The following is an 18,392-nucleotide window of genomic DNA, read 5'->3' on the forward strand; positions in this document are numbered from 1 at the left end:
CACAAATCATTTTACACACACACAAATCTTTTTACACACGCACAAATCTTTTTACACGCACTAATCCTTTTACACACGCACAAATCATTTTACACACACACAAATCTTTTTACACACGCACAAATCTTTTTACACGCACTAATCCTGTTACGGACGCACAAAACATTTTACACACACAAATCTTTTTACACACGCACAAATCATTTTACACACACACAAATCTTTTTACACACGCACAGATATTTTGAGACAATTTTCACTCCATATTATTTTGACTGATGTAGACTCTCTTGTTCACAGGGATTCCACTCAGAGTTTCACACATGTCTTGCCTTAAACCATTGGCTCCTGCTTCAACAATGCCTGTGGTGAACCAAATTGTGACTACCTTGATGAAGCTGAGACAGAACTTTGTCATGGCTGATTTAGCACAGAGGTTCAAAATATCACAGGACCAAGTCAGTAAAATAGTTTGAATGTGGACATACATAATGGTTGAAAAAAATCCAAAGACCTTATTCTGTGGTTGCTCTGTGAAACAATTAAAGCAACATTGCCAAAAGTTTGTTAGAGCATTACACCAACACTACTTGTGTAATTGAGACAATGTTGCAGAAAGCTAAAAACTTGGACTCCAGAAGTGAAGCTTCAAGTGACCTTGACTCAAGTCAGTCAAGGTCACTATTATGCAAATAATACTGTGAAATATTTAGTGGCAGTTCAACATAATTGACACATCATCATTCCTTTGAATGGTTAGCGGTATGAATTGCTCCAGTTAGTCAGAAGAGCTATTCTTTGTTTTTTATGACTTTGCTTGAAATCATAGTCTGCTTTCAGCTATTGTTGTTTTTATTTAATTAAAAAATATTAAATAAACTTCCAGGTTAGGTGGTCTATGACTGTTGGTTAAATGGGTTAAGTGGTCCTCAGCCTGAAAAAGTTTGAGAAACACTGGTCTAAATAGATCTATATCTATCTATGTTGATGTATAGATATGAACAATCTATCTAGACAATCTATATTAATAGAAAACCATTAAACTGCTAAAAACTTACAGCTATTATTTTGAAAGCATGCCATGACTCTTCAAAGTGTAACTAATCTCTGAAAGCTAAACCTCGCCCATGGCAAATTTGGAAAAATTCCAGAAAATTTGGTGGAACCAAGAGACACGACCGAGTGAAGGGATGAGCAGAGGGAATGGGGTGTGATCTGGACGAGAGAAGCACTGTTATCAACAGAGGTTGGGAGGGAGAGAGTGCTGTGCTTTTTTACACGAAGCCAGGCTGTGTTGAAGTTGTACCAAGCTGTACCATTAAATTTCAAATGTCAAAGAAAGCCAGAAGTGAGCACCACGGCGTTTCCTCGCTGTTTGACCATGACATCTACTGTGCTCCTTCTGAGCACTGTGCTAAGATCGTGGGCGGCGTGAGAAACGGGGTCTATTGTGGGACATACCCTGTGTCCATGTCCCACACACAGGGTAAAGCTGCTTGAAAGGTTTCCACTCAGCTTCTTGCGCTGACTTTGGACCCCTTTCTCTCTCGAGTCAGAGAGTGATAAACCTGCTCCAGGATGATGGCTTCTTCAATCTGTGCTTTGATTTTCTTCTCTGGTTGGATCCATTTGTTGTACAAGTCCTTAAGTTGGTTGTAGAATTCTTTGGGAAGATGTCAGGCGCCCAGAACCGCTGTCCATGGACCTCTTCATTGATGTCATACTTGGCAAAAATGGCCTCTTTTACTTTCTTGTAATCTCCATTGTCCTCTGCTGCCATGGCTACATAGGCTGCTCAAGCCCTTCCTGACAGGTATGGAATCAGCCTCACTGTCCATTCAGCCTCAAGCCAGTCAAGGTACTGCTCAATGTCATCACCTTCTTTCCGTTTTGGTAACCACAGCTTTCCCCTAGCCCCCGTCAGCTTGGCCTCTCTGAACAGTGGGCTGGACTACCATTTCCCCTTCCAATTCAATATTCCAAGGTGATGAGACCTATTTCTGCCCCAAATAATCTCTTATGTTATTTATTTAGATCTGTATCTGGCACCACCTTTTCCCATCTTTCACTCAGGTCATGCTGGATGTTTAGACACTGCTGCAGCAAGCCAGTAAAAGAATCAAAGTATGTGGTCCCTCCTTAGGCTTTGTTAGAAATGACTGTACTCCTGTTTTGAAATTGACAGGAGGAATGAAGATTTCAACAGAAAGGGATGTGAGGCTTAATGGAGCAGCAGACACACAGATCAGTGGAGCACTGGCACCATTTCCATCTTTCCTTCTGTCCTCCTAGCACACACACACAAACACACCAGTGCCAGCAGCACCTACCCTGACAGGTGACTCCTGTGTGTGGCTGTCATGGAAACAAATGGGTTGTGGAGGCAGAAGCTGAAATCCAGTCCATGTGTTCCTGGTTCTCACAGCTCACCTGCTGCCTGGGACAGCATGCTGGCTCTTTCTTCACATCCGCTCACTTTCCAAAATGTGAAATCTTTTCACCTTATAGTGATTCTGAGAACTGATTAGTCAGTTAACAATAACAACTAACTAAGGTGTGTCAGTGTTAGAAAATCAGTGAGCTTTGCTAAAGCACAGGTTGAATGCTTTTCCTCATCAGGGTTTTGCATTAAGATGACGGTGACATGTTTCTGAGATATTGCTTCATGTGATTCCAAAGCACCATGCGGGATGGCTGCAGAGGGGTGATGAAGACCATCACCTCTCGCTGCTACCAGGAATAGAGCTCAGACATTCAGAAGGTCAGAAGCCATTGTTCTGTCATCAGAGGTGCAATGTTCCTACCTGAAGTTGTAATATTTCCTAGGTGGATGTCGCATAGTGACAGTATGCAACTAAGCTATATACTGTATAGGGATGTGCGATATGGCATAAAATTCATATCACAACATATATTGTGATGGGTGGTGGTATATCACAATATGATTTGTATAAAACTTACAATAGAAAGGGAGAAAAAAAATCACATACTAATTGGAATGTATGCATTATGTGTTAAAACTTGTTTAACCCTCTTTTGTGGATCTTATTTGTAGGTAATATTTGTAACTTGTGTTTTATGTTGCTGCCTATCATCTCACAATGATAGACATTGTGAGGGAGGTCCCCCTTAAAATAAAAGGGGGACCTCCCTCACAATGCCTATTGAAATACAATTTCAATGCTGCTGCCTAGCATTGATAGGCAGCAGCATAATAGTATAGTATCTGGTACTCAAAGTTAAATACTCAAAGTTAAATAAATAAATGAAAAAAATATCTCTATATAAAAACACAATAACTTTAATGTAATGGATGTCTGTGTCAAATCCTGCTTTTTCTTCCCAGTGTTGTTTGTGACTGGAACTTGTAGTTGGCAGCATTGTTGGTATTTAAGCATGTATGCTTTGTTTTAAGGTGGTAAAACAAAATGCTTGCTCTCTATCGTAGGCCAAATTTCTATCATTTCTACTGTATACCATATGTATTGTGCCTTCTTAATACTAATCATTCTCACATTTCTAAATTAGTGCAATATACATACATAATACTGAAGTGACATTACAAACTGCTCTGATTTGATATTAATGGATGTGCAACAAAAATAAAACATCTGGCCTTTCTCTTTACCATAGTTACATGCTCAGTGAGGCAATTACAACTCATGTCACACTTTGAAAACCTGATGGAAATAGAAACATGAAGTCAGCCACTCCTCGATCGAGTAAACATTCAGCACTGTAGCCAACTATAGTCTTGTTTCCATCAATAATTTTTATGCACATTTCAAAGTGTCACATTAGAAAATGTGGAAATGTCAAATTTAAAAAAAATATGTCCTCAGTTTCACAAAAAGGTTTTTCACTCACTTGAGATGGTTTTTGGCTTCACTGAAAGAGTCATTGCAGAAAATGGGAGATGGAAGCATGTTTCATGAGTAATTTTTTGCGTGGTGAATGCTCCCATCCACTGGTGCCAGATCCTGAGAAAATTCTCCAAACCTCCAGCTTGGAGGGGAGAACTCTCTCCATTTTGTGGTGCATGCAGGTTTGCAACCTCTGCATCTTGTTTGTTACAGCCACACGTAATTTCTGATGAAATTATTCTTTGTGTAGCCTGGTTGATTTGCTCCCAATTCAAATTCAGAAATACTTTATTGATCCCAAAGGGAAATTAAATGTTGTAACTCAAATTAATTCAAATTCTTCAGAGTTATTGTAAACGAGTAGATGGAAACTTGCCTAATTTGCTTTTTCCTTTTTGCACCATTTCAAAAGTTTGCTGACTGCAGTTTTTAGACAAAGCTACTGCTTTGCCCTCAAGAAAATTGGGTTGACTGGGTTGTTCTGGTATGTGGTGGTCTGTTTCTGTCCAGAGGGTCTTCCTGTGTGGAATATCAACATCCTCAATATTTTTGCTCCACCCTCTCATTGTCAGGGTGTACAAGGAGAACTGGTCTTTGTGTTTCTGACTGCTTTCTTACAAATGCAGCTCAAACTTAACAGGAAACTTTTACTCCAGCTCTGACTGCTGTTGTATTGGGGTTTTTTGCATTTCATTCAAACCACTATTGGCAGTCTTTTGTTTTTGTAAACAGATGATGATTGAAATGTGGAGATAATTCAGTTATTTGAATCAGATGTTTTGGAGCAGGAAGCATTTAAAATGTGTGGAAATGTTGGCTCTGAAGGTCAGGACTATGGCCCTCTGCTTTAGGCACACAGTGTGTCTTTACTCTCTCTGGTTGCTTTAACACATTCCAGTTCTCTTACTTTGTTTACCTTCCTTGCGTGTCCTTAAGACTGCAACTTTCATTTACTTGTCTTCTTAGTTCAGCCTCTTCCTCCCTTTGTTTTCATCACCACCTCTCAGAGAAGTTTTAGTGATGACTGGCTCTGTTGTTGATCTGTTGTGTGATTCTGGGATAGGGTGTCTCTGAAAAGTAGCAGGATATTTTGCTCATTACCCCACACTGAATTCACTATTATAATAATAATAATTGTTATTATTATTATATTCAAAGCTTTATTAATTTGTGCATTTCATATTTCAGATTCCAGACATAAAACTGAATCCACTTTGTTTCTTCAGACCTACCAAGCTAAATCACTATTGAATTAAAGATGAATTGCACTACTTTCTTTTCTATTATAAAGTCTATTACTTAAATGATTGAAGCATAAGATTATGTGAATTATGTTCTTAGATCACAACACTAAGAATACAATTATAAATCATTTGGACCTCAGAAGCAGCAGTGCTGAGATGAGTTTGTCTGAATTTCCATGGCAATTGATATGGCTTCATATTGACAAAAATCCCACTTTTCTTGAAGTCCCCTGGACAGACAGACAGACAGACAGACACACATATACTCAAACCTGCAGACAACTGGGTTTGAACTGTGGGGAGAAATCACAGTACCTAAAACAAGCCAAGACAGGATTCAAAAGTTGCAAGTCACCAGTGCTACTAACTGTACCACCATCAATTACTCCTGTTGAAAATGTTAAAATTAAATTATAGTGGGAGTCGACTAAAATACTAAGAATATTTAATTACAATAGTCAGAATGTTAGCTACAAAACTCCATCATTGGTTCTAGGTCCATCTAAAGAGTACTATCTCCTTGACAGGCTCGTTTTCTGGGGTAGTTCCCAGCCTTTATCTCTAATTTCTCAAGAAAAGGGAATGTGTAGAAAACCTTTCCCAAAAAAACCTTACCTGGAAAAGGCTCCCGCTGGGGGAACGCTCCTTATGAAACACCTCCAGATGTTTGATATTCTTTAAATTTGTACACAGCATTAACATAAGGTCCATTTCTTCACTGATGTGCATTTTTACTTTTTAATATGGAACCATAAAATTGTGTTGTTGTTGTTTTTCAGTCAAAGTATGGTTTTAATTGGAAATTGGATCAAACACCTAAAGCACAATCTCTGGGTAGCAGAGGCTACATTTAGATTGACTGGAGAGAGACGGTTAACTAGTGACCAAATCCACAGGATAAAGGCACACGCAGGTGTACCTTTATCCTGTTGACTGTTACCCAGGCGCAATTTTATTTTAAGGGAGAGATGGCATTGATAGGTAGTGGCACAATGTCAATGGTGAGTATCTGGTTAAATCAAAGTTAAATAAATAAATAAATAATAGGCAATTACCCAAGTGTACCTGAGCACATAAGACTGGATGGAAAGTCTTTTTATAACAAGACTTTCCATCCAGATGGGTAGATGGTGTGTCTGTCTGCATTTAGCTGCATTTGTTTAGGACCTGGTAATTATGGCCAGCAGCAGAGTTTTAGTTGGAGCCTGCAGGGAAATGTTTTCAGTCCAAAAGCTTCCACTTCTGGAAACTTTTTAAAAGCTCCTGTTTGACTATGAGCTTTTTTTAAAGTCATTTCCACAGTTTGTGTTATTTGGTTAGATTTTTCATATATAGGTGTTTATCTTTGTGATGTATATTTGTTATTGCATTAGTTTAGTTTTCTTTCCTTTTGGTAGTGTGCATAGACCACAGTTAGGAATGGCTTACGCACTATCAAAAACGTAAACCAGAATCTCTGCCTAAATCTTGGACATTCTGTGTGTCATTATGTGTGGGTGTTTAGAAGTGGTTGAAAATTACTAACATTTCCAAACCTTACCTACACGCTCACGCACTGACTGACTGAGAAAAGCTTTGTGATACCGGAGCCTGGCTTTTGGTGATCTATATTCCAGATGTGGCAGCCCAGCGCTGGAGCTGCATCTGCACTGGGTGGAGTCATGTTTTAGGCCCACTTCTGTTTTGATAACTTCAACACAAATAGATACACTTTAACAGTTCAGAACTGACACTGCTGTTATGTTGCTGCGTTTTCATACCAGTGTGATGATAGTTATAGATGATCCTTGTGTTTGGTGTTTTAGCCACGTTTCATTGGCGTTTTATCTAAAAGACTGTGAACTCTCATAACTCTCGAGGGAAAAATTTTTATGGATGGGGGCAATACTTTTGAATGCTTTTTTCATATTTTTCTCCCAGGCCTCTGGCAGTTACATGCGTAATCACTGCATTATTTGTGCCTAAATTTTTAACCGGGTTGAATTAATGGAAACCCAAACTTATTTTGATTACAGTTTGTAGTGTGCACGTAATAAACAGGCACATAGAAAGAAAGATGGCAAAACTCTGATATGAACTCTATTCAACCTTTTTTACTAGTCCTCTTCTCAGTCAGGATAGCAGTTATGATGACGCCTACTGTTGAAGTATAGTAATTGAATACACAACATATTTCCCCTCTTGTTTAAGAAGCTTACCAGTTGGGACAGAGCATGAATCTCCTAAATTCAAACATAATACATATTTAAACAGCTGCTTCATTCATTAAGCAGTGTAAACGGCTCTTTTACTTGGTAGTTAAATATTTTATAAAATGTATCTTTTATAATGATGTCTGACTTTTAAGCTGAATTTGACTAAACATTTTTAAGAGTTGGTATCAAACAATCCCACTTCCTCAGTATATATTTGCAAAAGAACTTAAAATATGAACACTCTCAGTGCATTTAAGTCACTCTGCATTCTTCAAGCATTTTAATTTTTTAAACAACCATTTTAATTTTTTAACGTTATTTGTAATGTTCCATTATTACTGGAATGTGTAGGATTTCCAAGCCTGGAAAACAATGTGGACAGGAACACTGTGATTGCTTTTGCTGTGTGCTGGTAATGGTAGGTGTGAAAGCAGCCTCCTGCTCCTTTGTGTAGTAGTCAACCAGACTACTACACAAAGGAGTGTAGTTGCGAAAATCCATGAGTATGGCCCCTAAACCATAATTTGAAGCATTTGTTGAGCCAGTGGTTGGGAGCCCTGGGTCGAATGCGGTCAGTGCTGGGCTGTTCACGATGCACTCCTTGTTGAAGCTTGACTATGCAGCCTCAGTCCACTTGAATACATCATCATGTATGTAAACACACATGGGCTCCATCCTTGATGCATAGTTTTGCACAAACTTTGAACACCATGGATGGAGTAGAGGCATCATTAGGTTCTGGGGCTTCTGTAATTGCTCTAAGATAGTCCTCATTCAATAGAAGACCCTAGGCTGACACTGTGTGTTCCAGGAACTGCAGACCTTCCTGGTTAAAATGACACTTTTCCGTATTGTCCTTGAGGCCCACTTCCTTCAGAGCCACCTATAAACTGTCACATCATCTAGGTAGTTCTGAACCCCTTTGAGGCCTTTGATCACCAGGGACATGAGTTTGAAAAATGCATTTGGGGCTGAACGCAGTCCATATGGAACTCCACAGAATCTGGATAGTCCTTCATTTGTTATGAATGCTGTTGTGTCACGACTCTCTTCTGCCAGCTACACCTGATAATAAAATTTGTGTGACTGAGGAAATGACCTTCATTCTCAGACTAAAAGAAAACATCTTTATGAATAAATGGGAAAAAATGTACACTGTGGCACCAAAGAAGAGACTTAACAAAGTTAAAACACCATTACCAAAGGACGTGTAGGTTTTAGACACTTGCAACCAAAGTATTTTGTTTGCTTTTTGTTAATTTATTACTATATATGTACACCTCTTTATATTCTCTTCATGGGTACAGTGAGAGTGGCCTTTTTAGGCTTTAATATGTCTCATTTATCTTTACATGTCCACAGAAAATGTGAATAGAAACTGAAATGAAAAAACCCCAACAATACTGATCTCCCTAAAAACACTGGACTTTATCTTTCAAGTGTTAGAAATTTTTCTTTAGTCACTTCAAGTATTTGAATATTTCAAACTGTCAATAGACTTTGAAGTCTATATGTTTTTTTTATAGCTTTGGTAGGTTGATTATGTGAAACTAGTGGTTAGCTAGACAGTCTGTGTGCATAGCATGTGCGTGTGTGTGCATGCGCGCGTGTGTGTATTTGTGCTGGCTTGTAGGGTGTATCCCTTACATACACCATAAAGACAGTTTAGTCACGGTTCAGGAATGTACTGTATAATTTACAACACTAGAACCTCTTGTTGAATAAATATACCTGGGGGTCCATGTGATATGATGTTCTTTTGTTTAGTAGCTTTGCTCAGACACTGAGATTAAAATTTAGTGTTTAGATTTTAATTTAGACATTAGATTAAAATCTACCCAGATAGCAAACTATGGTAATTCAATGTTGAATTATGGTCAAAAACCTTGATTATTGGTTAAGAACTACAATTGACAGTGGATCAAACAATCATTTAATTCTAGCCAACTAATTAAAAAATGAAAATATGTCATTGAAACAATGTTGTTTTGTGGTTGATTTCTAATGATCGAAATGCCAATGTCTAATCCAGTGTTTTTCAACCCTGGGCCTCAAGGCACACTGCCCTGCAAGTTTTAGGCATGCCCCTGCTTCAGCGCTTATGGGTTAGGGTTAATTGGGGTTAGGGTTAACTCTAACCCCAATTAACAGGGTTTGGCTGAATTGCAATCTTCTGAATGGGGTGTGTTGAAGCAGGGGAACATTTAAGCATGTAGGTCAGTGTGCCTTCAGGACCAGGGTTTATGGAGTTACATTTGTTTCACAATTATTCAATAAAAAAACTAATCTCAAATAAAAAAAAATAAAACTGTGATCAAAACTGTTTGAACTGTAATGATTTTTTTAAAGCAAAAAGAAATTGTTAAAAAAATTTTTTTTAAAAATTAAAATCACTATTTTTTGTCTCATGAAGTGAAAAAGTTATTTGCAAAACAAACTTTCGTTTGTGCATGTCAGAAATCCTTGGTTGTGATTTTCTTTGTTTTTGGTTGCGCTTCTCAAACTTATGCTGNGAATGACGCTTTATGACAACAGTCATAAATATTCATGAAGGCTTATTCATGTTCATGACAGGTGTTATGTCATGTTTATGACAGTGTCATGACAGTCTTATTCAACCCCCTTCAAATAAAGTGTTACCGGGTTAACAAACAGGGTTTGGCTGAATTGCAATCTTCTGAATGGGGTGTGTTGAAGCAGGGGAACATTTAAGCATGTAGGTCAGTGTGCCTTGAGGACCAGGGTTTATAGAGTTGCATTTGTTTCTCAATTATTTAATCTTAAATAAAAAAAATAAAACTGTGATCAAAACTGTTTGAACTGTAATGATTTTTTTAAAGCAAAAAGAAATTGTTTAAAAAAAAATTTTTTTTAAATTAAAATCACTATTTTTTTGTCTCATGAAGTGAAAAAGTTATTTGCAAAACAAACTTTTGTTTGTGCATGTCAGAAATCCTTGGTTGCGATTTTCTTTTTGTTTTTGGTTGCACTTCTCAAACTTATGCTGGCAAGTCTAAGTTTTCTCACATGAACATCCTGGTTGGGGCCCAAAGATGAACAATGTAAGACGTGTCCCTGTTAGCGCTGGCTAAAGCAGATGACTCCGACTCCCTGCTATCTCAGAACTCTCTCGGCTTGCTGCTTCGCTTCGGTGACAGGATGCAGAATGTGAATGGTAAGTAATCTTCACAAAATTACACCGTTTAGCAGCTACTAAAGCATCACTTATGAATACTTTAGCTGCACTCTGCTGGTCATACTAGAACACGGAATTATTTCATAATTTAATTTCATAACATAACATAGTAAAAAGCATATTACATATAATTCGATATAAAACTAAAGAGAAGACAAACACACCAATTAACATAAAAAAAAGACAAATTATGTGAATATCCTACTTCAGCCTGTGATCTACTAGCTTGGTTTTTAATTTTGCATCTGGAAGAAGATGTATATTAAAGAGTTACATTGCCTCCCTCATCATTGATTATGTGCTAGGTAAATAAATAATCTGTTTGCAGCGGTCCTGTGCTTTCCCACTGTAGCTTCAATACTAGTTGATACACACGGAGGCATAACTTGACAGTTTTTAACACATTTCCTCCAGATACATTTGGTACTTTGCAACGCTTAATGTAACGCAATAAAAGTGCGCTGGTTAACGAATTCAACATAAAGAATTTGTTAACCAGCGCATATTGCACAAGCCTCATTTATGCACTTATGATAACATAGACCACGGCAGACAAGATATTTGATGGTCGTCATAAATTGTGTAAGATTTCTAATTTGAAAAAAGGGTGGACGCTTCAGTAGCTGTTAAACGGTGTAATTTTGTGAGGGTTACTTACCATTCACATTCTGCATCCCGTTACCGAAGCGAAGCAGCAAACCCTGCAGTTCGGGACAGAGTTCTAGGATAGCAGGAAGTCGGAGTCATCCATTTTAGTCGGCGCTAGCTAGGGCTGAAACGATTCCTCAGATGATTCAAGTACCTCGATTATTAAAATTCCTTGAGGAAAATTGATCTGCCTCAAAGCTTGGTTAATTTATGTTGTATTATTTAGCGCGCCATTATCTGCATCGCGCGGAGCTCTCACTTGAGCCTCTGAGTTGTTGACGAAAGCTAAGTTTTATCATCTTAATGTCCAATTTTCAAGTTCGGCCGTGGGGATTTTGTTTTGATAATGACCGGGTTTTTGTTGTTTTCGGGGGACCAATAAGCATCCTTAAAATGAATGCGATGCCTGGAGTACGGCAGCCTTTTTCCTCCAGGAGCTGCTGGTTGAGAGCGCTGCAGGAGTATTTATACAGGTAAGTAGATAGACTGAACACAGTGGGTGGCTGAATAGTTGATGCTTACAGTATAAATGTAGCTTTATGGGCGAACCGCACCATAAATTTCATATCACCCCGGTTTCAACAAACGGGAGGCGGGAATCCTCTGTCGCGGTACATGGCTGGTAGAGTTTCTGAGTGTGACAAATGAAGGTGTCAAATCCCGTTGCTAACATAAACACAAAAGCTACCCAGATAGCACAATATGAGTGAAACAACATTGAAACAATGTCAGGCAGAGACTTGGAATCCACTTTGAAGCCTGGCATTGAAACGGAATTGAAAGTGGTCGGTGACTTGCATGATGAATCAACGTTAGTTTCAACCATAATGACACTATATCAATGTTGATTCAACCATCATCTGTATGTCAATTTACATGCATATTTGTGTTGATTTTACATTGAATCAGTTAGGAATCAATGTTGATTCAACAATCATTTGAATGTGGTTCTATATTCAGATTTGTTCTGATTTTATATTGAATGAAAGCTAAGGATTTATGTTAATATTTTTGGTCTGACAGATCTGCATCATAACATACCACTAAAAGTTTCTTCACTGGTGTTAAACACTATTTTATTGGCAGATGATGGGTATCATGGGTATATGTCATTCAAAAGTATCTTACATTAACATATTACCAAACCTCTGTGTACAAAAGGTTACAAATGACAACATGGGATTGATATAACATTTTATTTAAGAAAAGAGGGATAGATCTTCAAACATATTTGACTCCTTTTTGACTGTCAGAACAACAGTATTGTCCATGGAAGAACAGCATCCATGAGGTTAAGATTTGTACTGTATGAACCAGGGTGAGAGTGTAGAGCTGGTCCAGTGTTCCACGACCAGGACGAAAACCACACTGCTCTTCCTGAAGCCGAGGTTTGAATATCCGACGGACCCTCCTCTCCAGGACCCCTGAACAGACCTTACCAGGGAGGCTTAAGAGTGTGACCCCTCTGTAATTGGAGCACACCCTCCGGTCCCCCTTTTTGAACAGGGGGACCACCACCCCAGTCTGTCAATCCATGTCCATGCTGCCCCCGATGCCCATGCGATATTGCAGAGTCGCGTTAGCCAACACAACCCTGCAACATCCAGAGCCTTAAGGAACTCCGGGCGGATCTTATCCACCCCTGGGGCCCTGCCACCAAGGAGCTTCTTCATGTCGGACACTCTCTTCACCCGAGTGTCCGACATGCTGCCGCAGATCCGATGATACGATGACGAAGTCGATCATCGAACTGTGGCCTAAGGTGTCCTGGTGCCAAGTGCACATATGGACACCCTTATGCCTGAACATGGTGTTCGTTATGGACAATCCATGACGAGCACAGAAATTCAACAACAGAACACCACTCGAGTTCAGATCGAGGGGGAAGTTCCTCCCAACCACGCCCCTCCAGGTCTCACAGTCATTGCCCACGTGAGCTTTGAAGTCCCCCAGTAGAACAAGGGAGTCCCCAGGAGGGGCACTCTCCAGTACCCCCTCTAAGGACTCCAAGAAGGGTGGGTAATCTGAACTGTTGTTCAGCCCGTAAGCACAGACAACAGTCAGAACACATCCCCCCACCCTTAGGTGGAGGGAGGCTACCCTCTCGTTCACCGGGGTAAACCCCAACGTACAGGCGCCGAGATGGAGAGCAACAAGTATGCCCACTCCTGCCCGGCGCCCCTCACTGTGGGCAACTCCAGAGTGGAAGTATGTCCAGCCCTTCTCAAGGAGACTGGTTCCAGAATCAGAGCCATGTGTCGAGGTGAGGACGATCATTTCTAGCCAGAACCTCTCAGCCTCGCACACTAGCTCCGGCTCCTTCCCCACCAGAGAGGTGACACTCCACGTCCCAAGAGCCAGCTTCTGCAGCCGAGAATCAGACCGCCAGGGTCCCCTCCCTCGGCTGCCGCCCATCACTCAATGCACCCAACTCGTTTGGCCCCTCCCACAGGTGGTGAGCCTACGGGAAGGGGGACCCACGTCTCTTCTTCGGGCTGAGCCCGCCAGGGCTCCATGGGTAAAAGCCCGGCCACCAGGCGCTCGCCATCGTGCCCCACCTCCAGGCCTGGCTCCAGAGATGGCTCCGGTGACCCGCGGCCGGGCGAGGGAACACTAAATCCAATGTTACTTATCATCATAGGGGTCTTCAGGCTGCACTTTGTCTGGTTCCTCACCTAGGACCTGTCTGCCTTGGATGACCCTACCAGAGGCATAAAGCCCCAGACAGCATAGCTCCTAGGATCATTGGGACACTCAAACCCCTCCACCACGATAAGGTGGCAGCCCAAGGAGAGGAGAGGTTCAATCTTCCATTAACTACAAATATTTCCAAATAAGTTGATTAAATTAATTAAAAAATGTCTATATGCTGATAAAGATCCTGCACAAGTAATAATTGTCCAGTTCAGTTTAACCAGTTACCAATCCAAGAATCAACAGCCTGAATCAGTCATTAGCAGGTTTAGATCAGTGTTTCACCTGCCTTACATGTCCTAGGTCTTTTCCTTCTTTCCTGGATTGAATCTGTGGATGATTAACAGCCTTCTGCAGTTTTTGACGGCTGCAGAAGAGATTATGCAATCATCTAACTCAGCTGTTCTGGAATAGAGGCACATCTAAGCATTATATATTTATTATTCTTTTATTTCTTATTATGTCGGTTTTGGTCCTCCATAACCTATTGCTTAGTATGTAGTATGTAGCATACATGTATGCTTCCACACTTCTGGAATCCCTCCTCAGTGACTTTGCTGAAGAAAACACTCTATGCTAAAATAAGATTTGTGACGTTAGTGAAACATTTATGTTACATTGATTGGTGACTGGCCAATACATGTGAAGACGATCTTATCTACATCAGTAAAGGTTTTAAAAATCAGCCACTGTCCTCTTCTACTCTACAGTGAGAGGTTTGACTGACAGAGCAGCCCACCAGATCATGTCTGTACGTTTGCAGTTAACAATATTCACCCCACTGTTGCCAACTTAGCGACTTTCTTACTATATTTAGCAACATTTCAGATGAAAAAATTAGTAATGGCCAAAATCAAAATCAGCAGGTAAGGATTTTCAAAGATCTGTAATCGACAATTGGCCAGAAAACTGCAATGAGTGCACCCCTTCCAAAGTTTCATGACCAAGTCATAAAACTTTGTCATGAATCAAAGTTTCATGACAAATTTTGATTAAATTAATTTGTCTCGGGCGTAATTCCAATAGCTAAAAATTTAATTTATTCCAGGTGAGTCTTTCTCAGCTGAGAATGTGACCAATACTAGGCTGATTCTGAACCTTCAAATGATTTTAACCGGAAAACTTTCGTAACTTATAAGTTGATGTAAAAAATAATGCTTGTTTTAGCCGCATGAATTATCATACTCGGCAGCAAAGAGCATATTGCCAACTACTGCTGAGAGAAGCTGATTGATATATTAGTGCAGTAGCCATGAAGCCTGATGTAAAAACATTTTGCCAAGCCCTAGTGTTGAGTTTTTTCTTTTTGTATTGTTCTAAGAAGCAGCATTTCTGATCTGCCCTGTTGTGTGGATATAATACACACTATAAAAGAAGGCAATACATAAGATAATTTTTGAAGCTTCACAACTTTTTTGGTTATTCCATATTCATTGCAGTCTGCAAAAATGCACTACTCCTGGTCAAAAACAATCAATGAGAGTGAGGAGGAGTGTTTTAGCGCTGTCAGTCAACCACTTTTATACTGATAAATGTGCTAATGACAGAAAAACAACTTACTGTTACAGGAAAATTGTTTTTCCATGGCTAGCTATTATGTATCCTGTTTCTGTGTCTCCAGGTTTTTACAGTCCAGATATGCTCTCCTGAATATCCGCCCTGTTCCTTCACTCTGTTTATCCTGGTCGTTCACTTTGCCATAATGAACCACAGCCCCAGCCCCCACCTGTCAGAAGGCGGGAAGTCAGCCGGAGGCGGCCTTCTTTGCAGCATCGGTCTGGGGTCGGACCGGGGGATTCGCTCACCAGACAGCCTGGCCCACACGCCCAGCCCTACTGGGGGAACTCCCAGCTCCAGCCCCCCTCTGTTGCTGTCGCCTGGACTTGGAGGTCTGGGTCTAGGCTCTCTGGGTGAAGGAGCTGGAGGTGACTGGGAGACCAGGGAGGAGTTGAGGCTCAGGGAGCTGGAGGAAGCTCGGGCCAGGGCAGCCCAGATGGAAAAGACCATGAGGTGGTGGTCCGACTGCACAGCCAACTGGAGAGAGAAGTGGAGTAAGGTGGGGAGAGATTATTGAGCCTGGACAATCATACTACATGTATGATTGTCCATACCTGTAGTATCATACTACAAGTATGATTGTCCAGAAAGCCATTAGTTAAGTGGTGCCGTTTCTGTTTGTCAGGTCCGTGCAGAACGGAACAGAGCTCGGGATGAGATTCGGCAGCTGAGGCAGCGGCTGGACACCCTCACCAAGGAGCTGACCGGCGTCCGGCGGGAGCGGCAGGAGCTCGCCACCGAAAACGAGGCGCTGCGCCAGGAGACACAGCATCTCCGGGGCGACCCCACTGCTTACTCAGCTACCGGCACATCTTCCTTACCTTTGTCACCTCTCCATCACAGTGCTTCCTCCTCCTCTTCCTCATCTGCTACCCCTTCCTCCCCAGCACCATCTCTCTCTAAGGTCATAACAGACTGCAAGTTTGAGGAGGGACCACCAGGGTCTCCCGAAGCAGAACCGGTGAGGGATGTGGACTTGGACAGAGAGAAGATGGGCCAGCAGAAGGTGAGAGGCCTTGTTCCCAGTGCTACCAACTAATATGATGTTGTTGTATTAGTTTAAAATATTTCTACTATACATTTCTAGGTATAGTATTGAAAAACTCCCAATTAAACTTTCCAACTTCCATAAAAAGCTACTGCTATGCTGGAATTTAATACATAAACATAACTTTTCCCCACACAAATACTACATTTGGAATAACAAAGACATCTGCTTTAAACATAAATCTATTTTTCTTAAAAAAAATGGTTTGACAAAGGCATTGTTTGTGTACATTAACTTTTCAACAAAGAAGGTAATACTCTTATGAATTTCTGACCACATATAATTTTCCTGTACTGCCTAAAGAATTTGCAATCATATTTGATGCTATCCCTTCTGGGGTGAAAAATGTTATTGTCATCCTCTGTTCAACAACACACTGATTACTTAACAGAACAATTATTCATTGGTAACTCTGACCCATTTTTAAGGAGTAAAACTAATAACAAATGTATTAGAGAACTAATAATAAGAGATCATATAAAGCAAACCAGCTTCTACTTTTTTGGGACAATATATTTAATGATATTTGCTTGAAAGATGTTTGGTTATTGCTGAAGAAATACTTAATACTGATACGATTCAAGAAGTGTCTCTACAGATTCTACATAGATGTTATCCTGCTAATAGTAAAATATTTAAATATCACCCTAATGTAGATCCTCTATTTGCATTTTGTCACAATTCTGAGGAGACTCTCACTCATCTTTTCTGGGACTGCTCTTATATTCAGATATTTTGGAAATATATTTTTTACTCCTAAAAAGAAAATTGGAAATAGACCTACCGTTTAACTTTAGAACTATATTATGTGGCTTTTTCTGTTTAAACACTCCAAAAACCAAAGTATTTGTTATACAGTTGATATTAATTTTAGCAAAATTTAATATCCACAGCTGCAAATTTCTTAAATTGAAACCCAAATTTAATGCTTTTTGTGCCTATGTTTCTTCATAATTGTATTCTCTTAAGTACTGTACCAATACTAAAGCTTTAAAGACTACTTCAATTTGTAAAGAATTTCTCATGTAATCTGCCCTAATTGCTGTATTTAACCTTTTCCTGTTTGTAATCTTTGCTCTTTTACCTTCCTTAAGCCTCATCGTTCGTTTAGTTACTGTTTATGTAACTTGTATCATTGTTTAAAAAAAGCAACAAAATGAGAAAAGGATCAGATGTCTTTGAAAAGTTTCTTTGCAAAGGGGAAAAGACCCAGAGAAGAGACATGAGAATGGATTTATCCCAGTAGGTGATTCCCACATTACAAGCTCGCTATGCATTATATGCGGCTGTGGCAAGCCTTTTTAACATAAATTCGTTTTTGTCTGACTATCCGTAATTGCATTCCATATATCTAATAATGCATTTTGACTAGACAAAACTACATTTTGACTATCCGGAATGGTAATTTAAGATATCTGTAATTACATTTTGACGAGTCAAAATTCCTTTCAAGATATCTCAAAAGACGTCACTGGATCTGTCATTTGACGGGACACATATCCGTAATTACGACTTAAGATATCTTCAGCACAATTATGACTAGTCAAAATTACAATTTTAGATATCTGAATTTAGAGTGACGTGGAAGGCCCTTTGTGGTGTCCAAACAGTTGCCTGCAGAATTTTATGTTTTCTTCACAAAATTGCCAGTAAATGCTGCAAATTAGAAAGAGCCTGACAATGTTGGAAATGCGGAGGTAGCAAAACTTCATAAACTATGAGTGCTTCTGATATCTGCAAAGAATTTCCTTTGTATTCATTTCCGACGAACCGAATGCACTTAAAAACAGCTTTGAAAAGCTAAAATTATTATCAAACCATTTTCAACATGAAAGTGGCGCATATTCAACCTTTTTTTTGTTTTCTCTATTTTTCATTGTTTTATTAAACTTTCAAATTGCTACGCAAGTCAGGGACGTTTTGACTAGACAGAATACTAATTCAATA

General features: G+C 39.8%; 1 protein-coding gene across 3 annotated transcripts in view; it reads left to right on the forward strand.

Annotated features, from left to right (window-relative positions):
* ccdc102a (coiled-coil domain containing 102A) overlaps window positions 1-18,392 on the forward strand; it is a 50,243-nt gene that overhangs the window by 7,878 nt on the left and 23,973 nt on the right. For all 3 annotated transcript variants that reach the window (XM_007540864.2, XM_007540865.2, XM_016665321.1), the window contains exons 2-3: window positions 15,462-15,896; window positions 16,023-16,403. In XM_007540864.2, the coding sequence (XP_007540926.1) occupies window positions 15,543-15,896; window positions 16,023-16,403 (735 nt within the window). In that variant the 5' untranslated portion in view covers window positions 15,462-15,542. The remainder of the gene's footprint in view (window positions 1-15,461; window positions 15,897-16,022; window positions 16,404-18,392) is intronic.

This window comes from Poecilia formosa, unplaced genomic scaffold (assembly GCF_000485575.1).
Source record: "Poecilia formosa unplaced genomic scaffold, Poecilia_formosa-5.1.2 Scaffold569, whole genome shotgun sequence".
NCBI classification, from domain to species: domain Eukaryota; kingdom Metazoa; phylum Chordata; class Actinopteri; order Cyprinodontiformes; family Poeciliidae; genus Poecilia; species Poecilia formosa.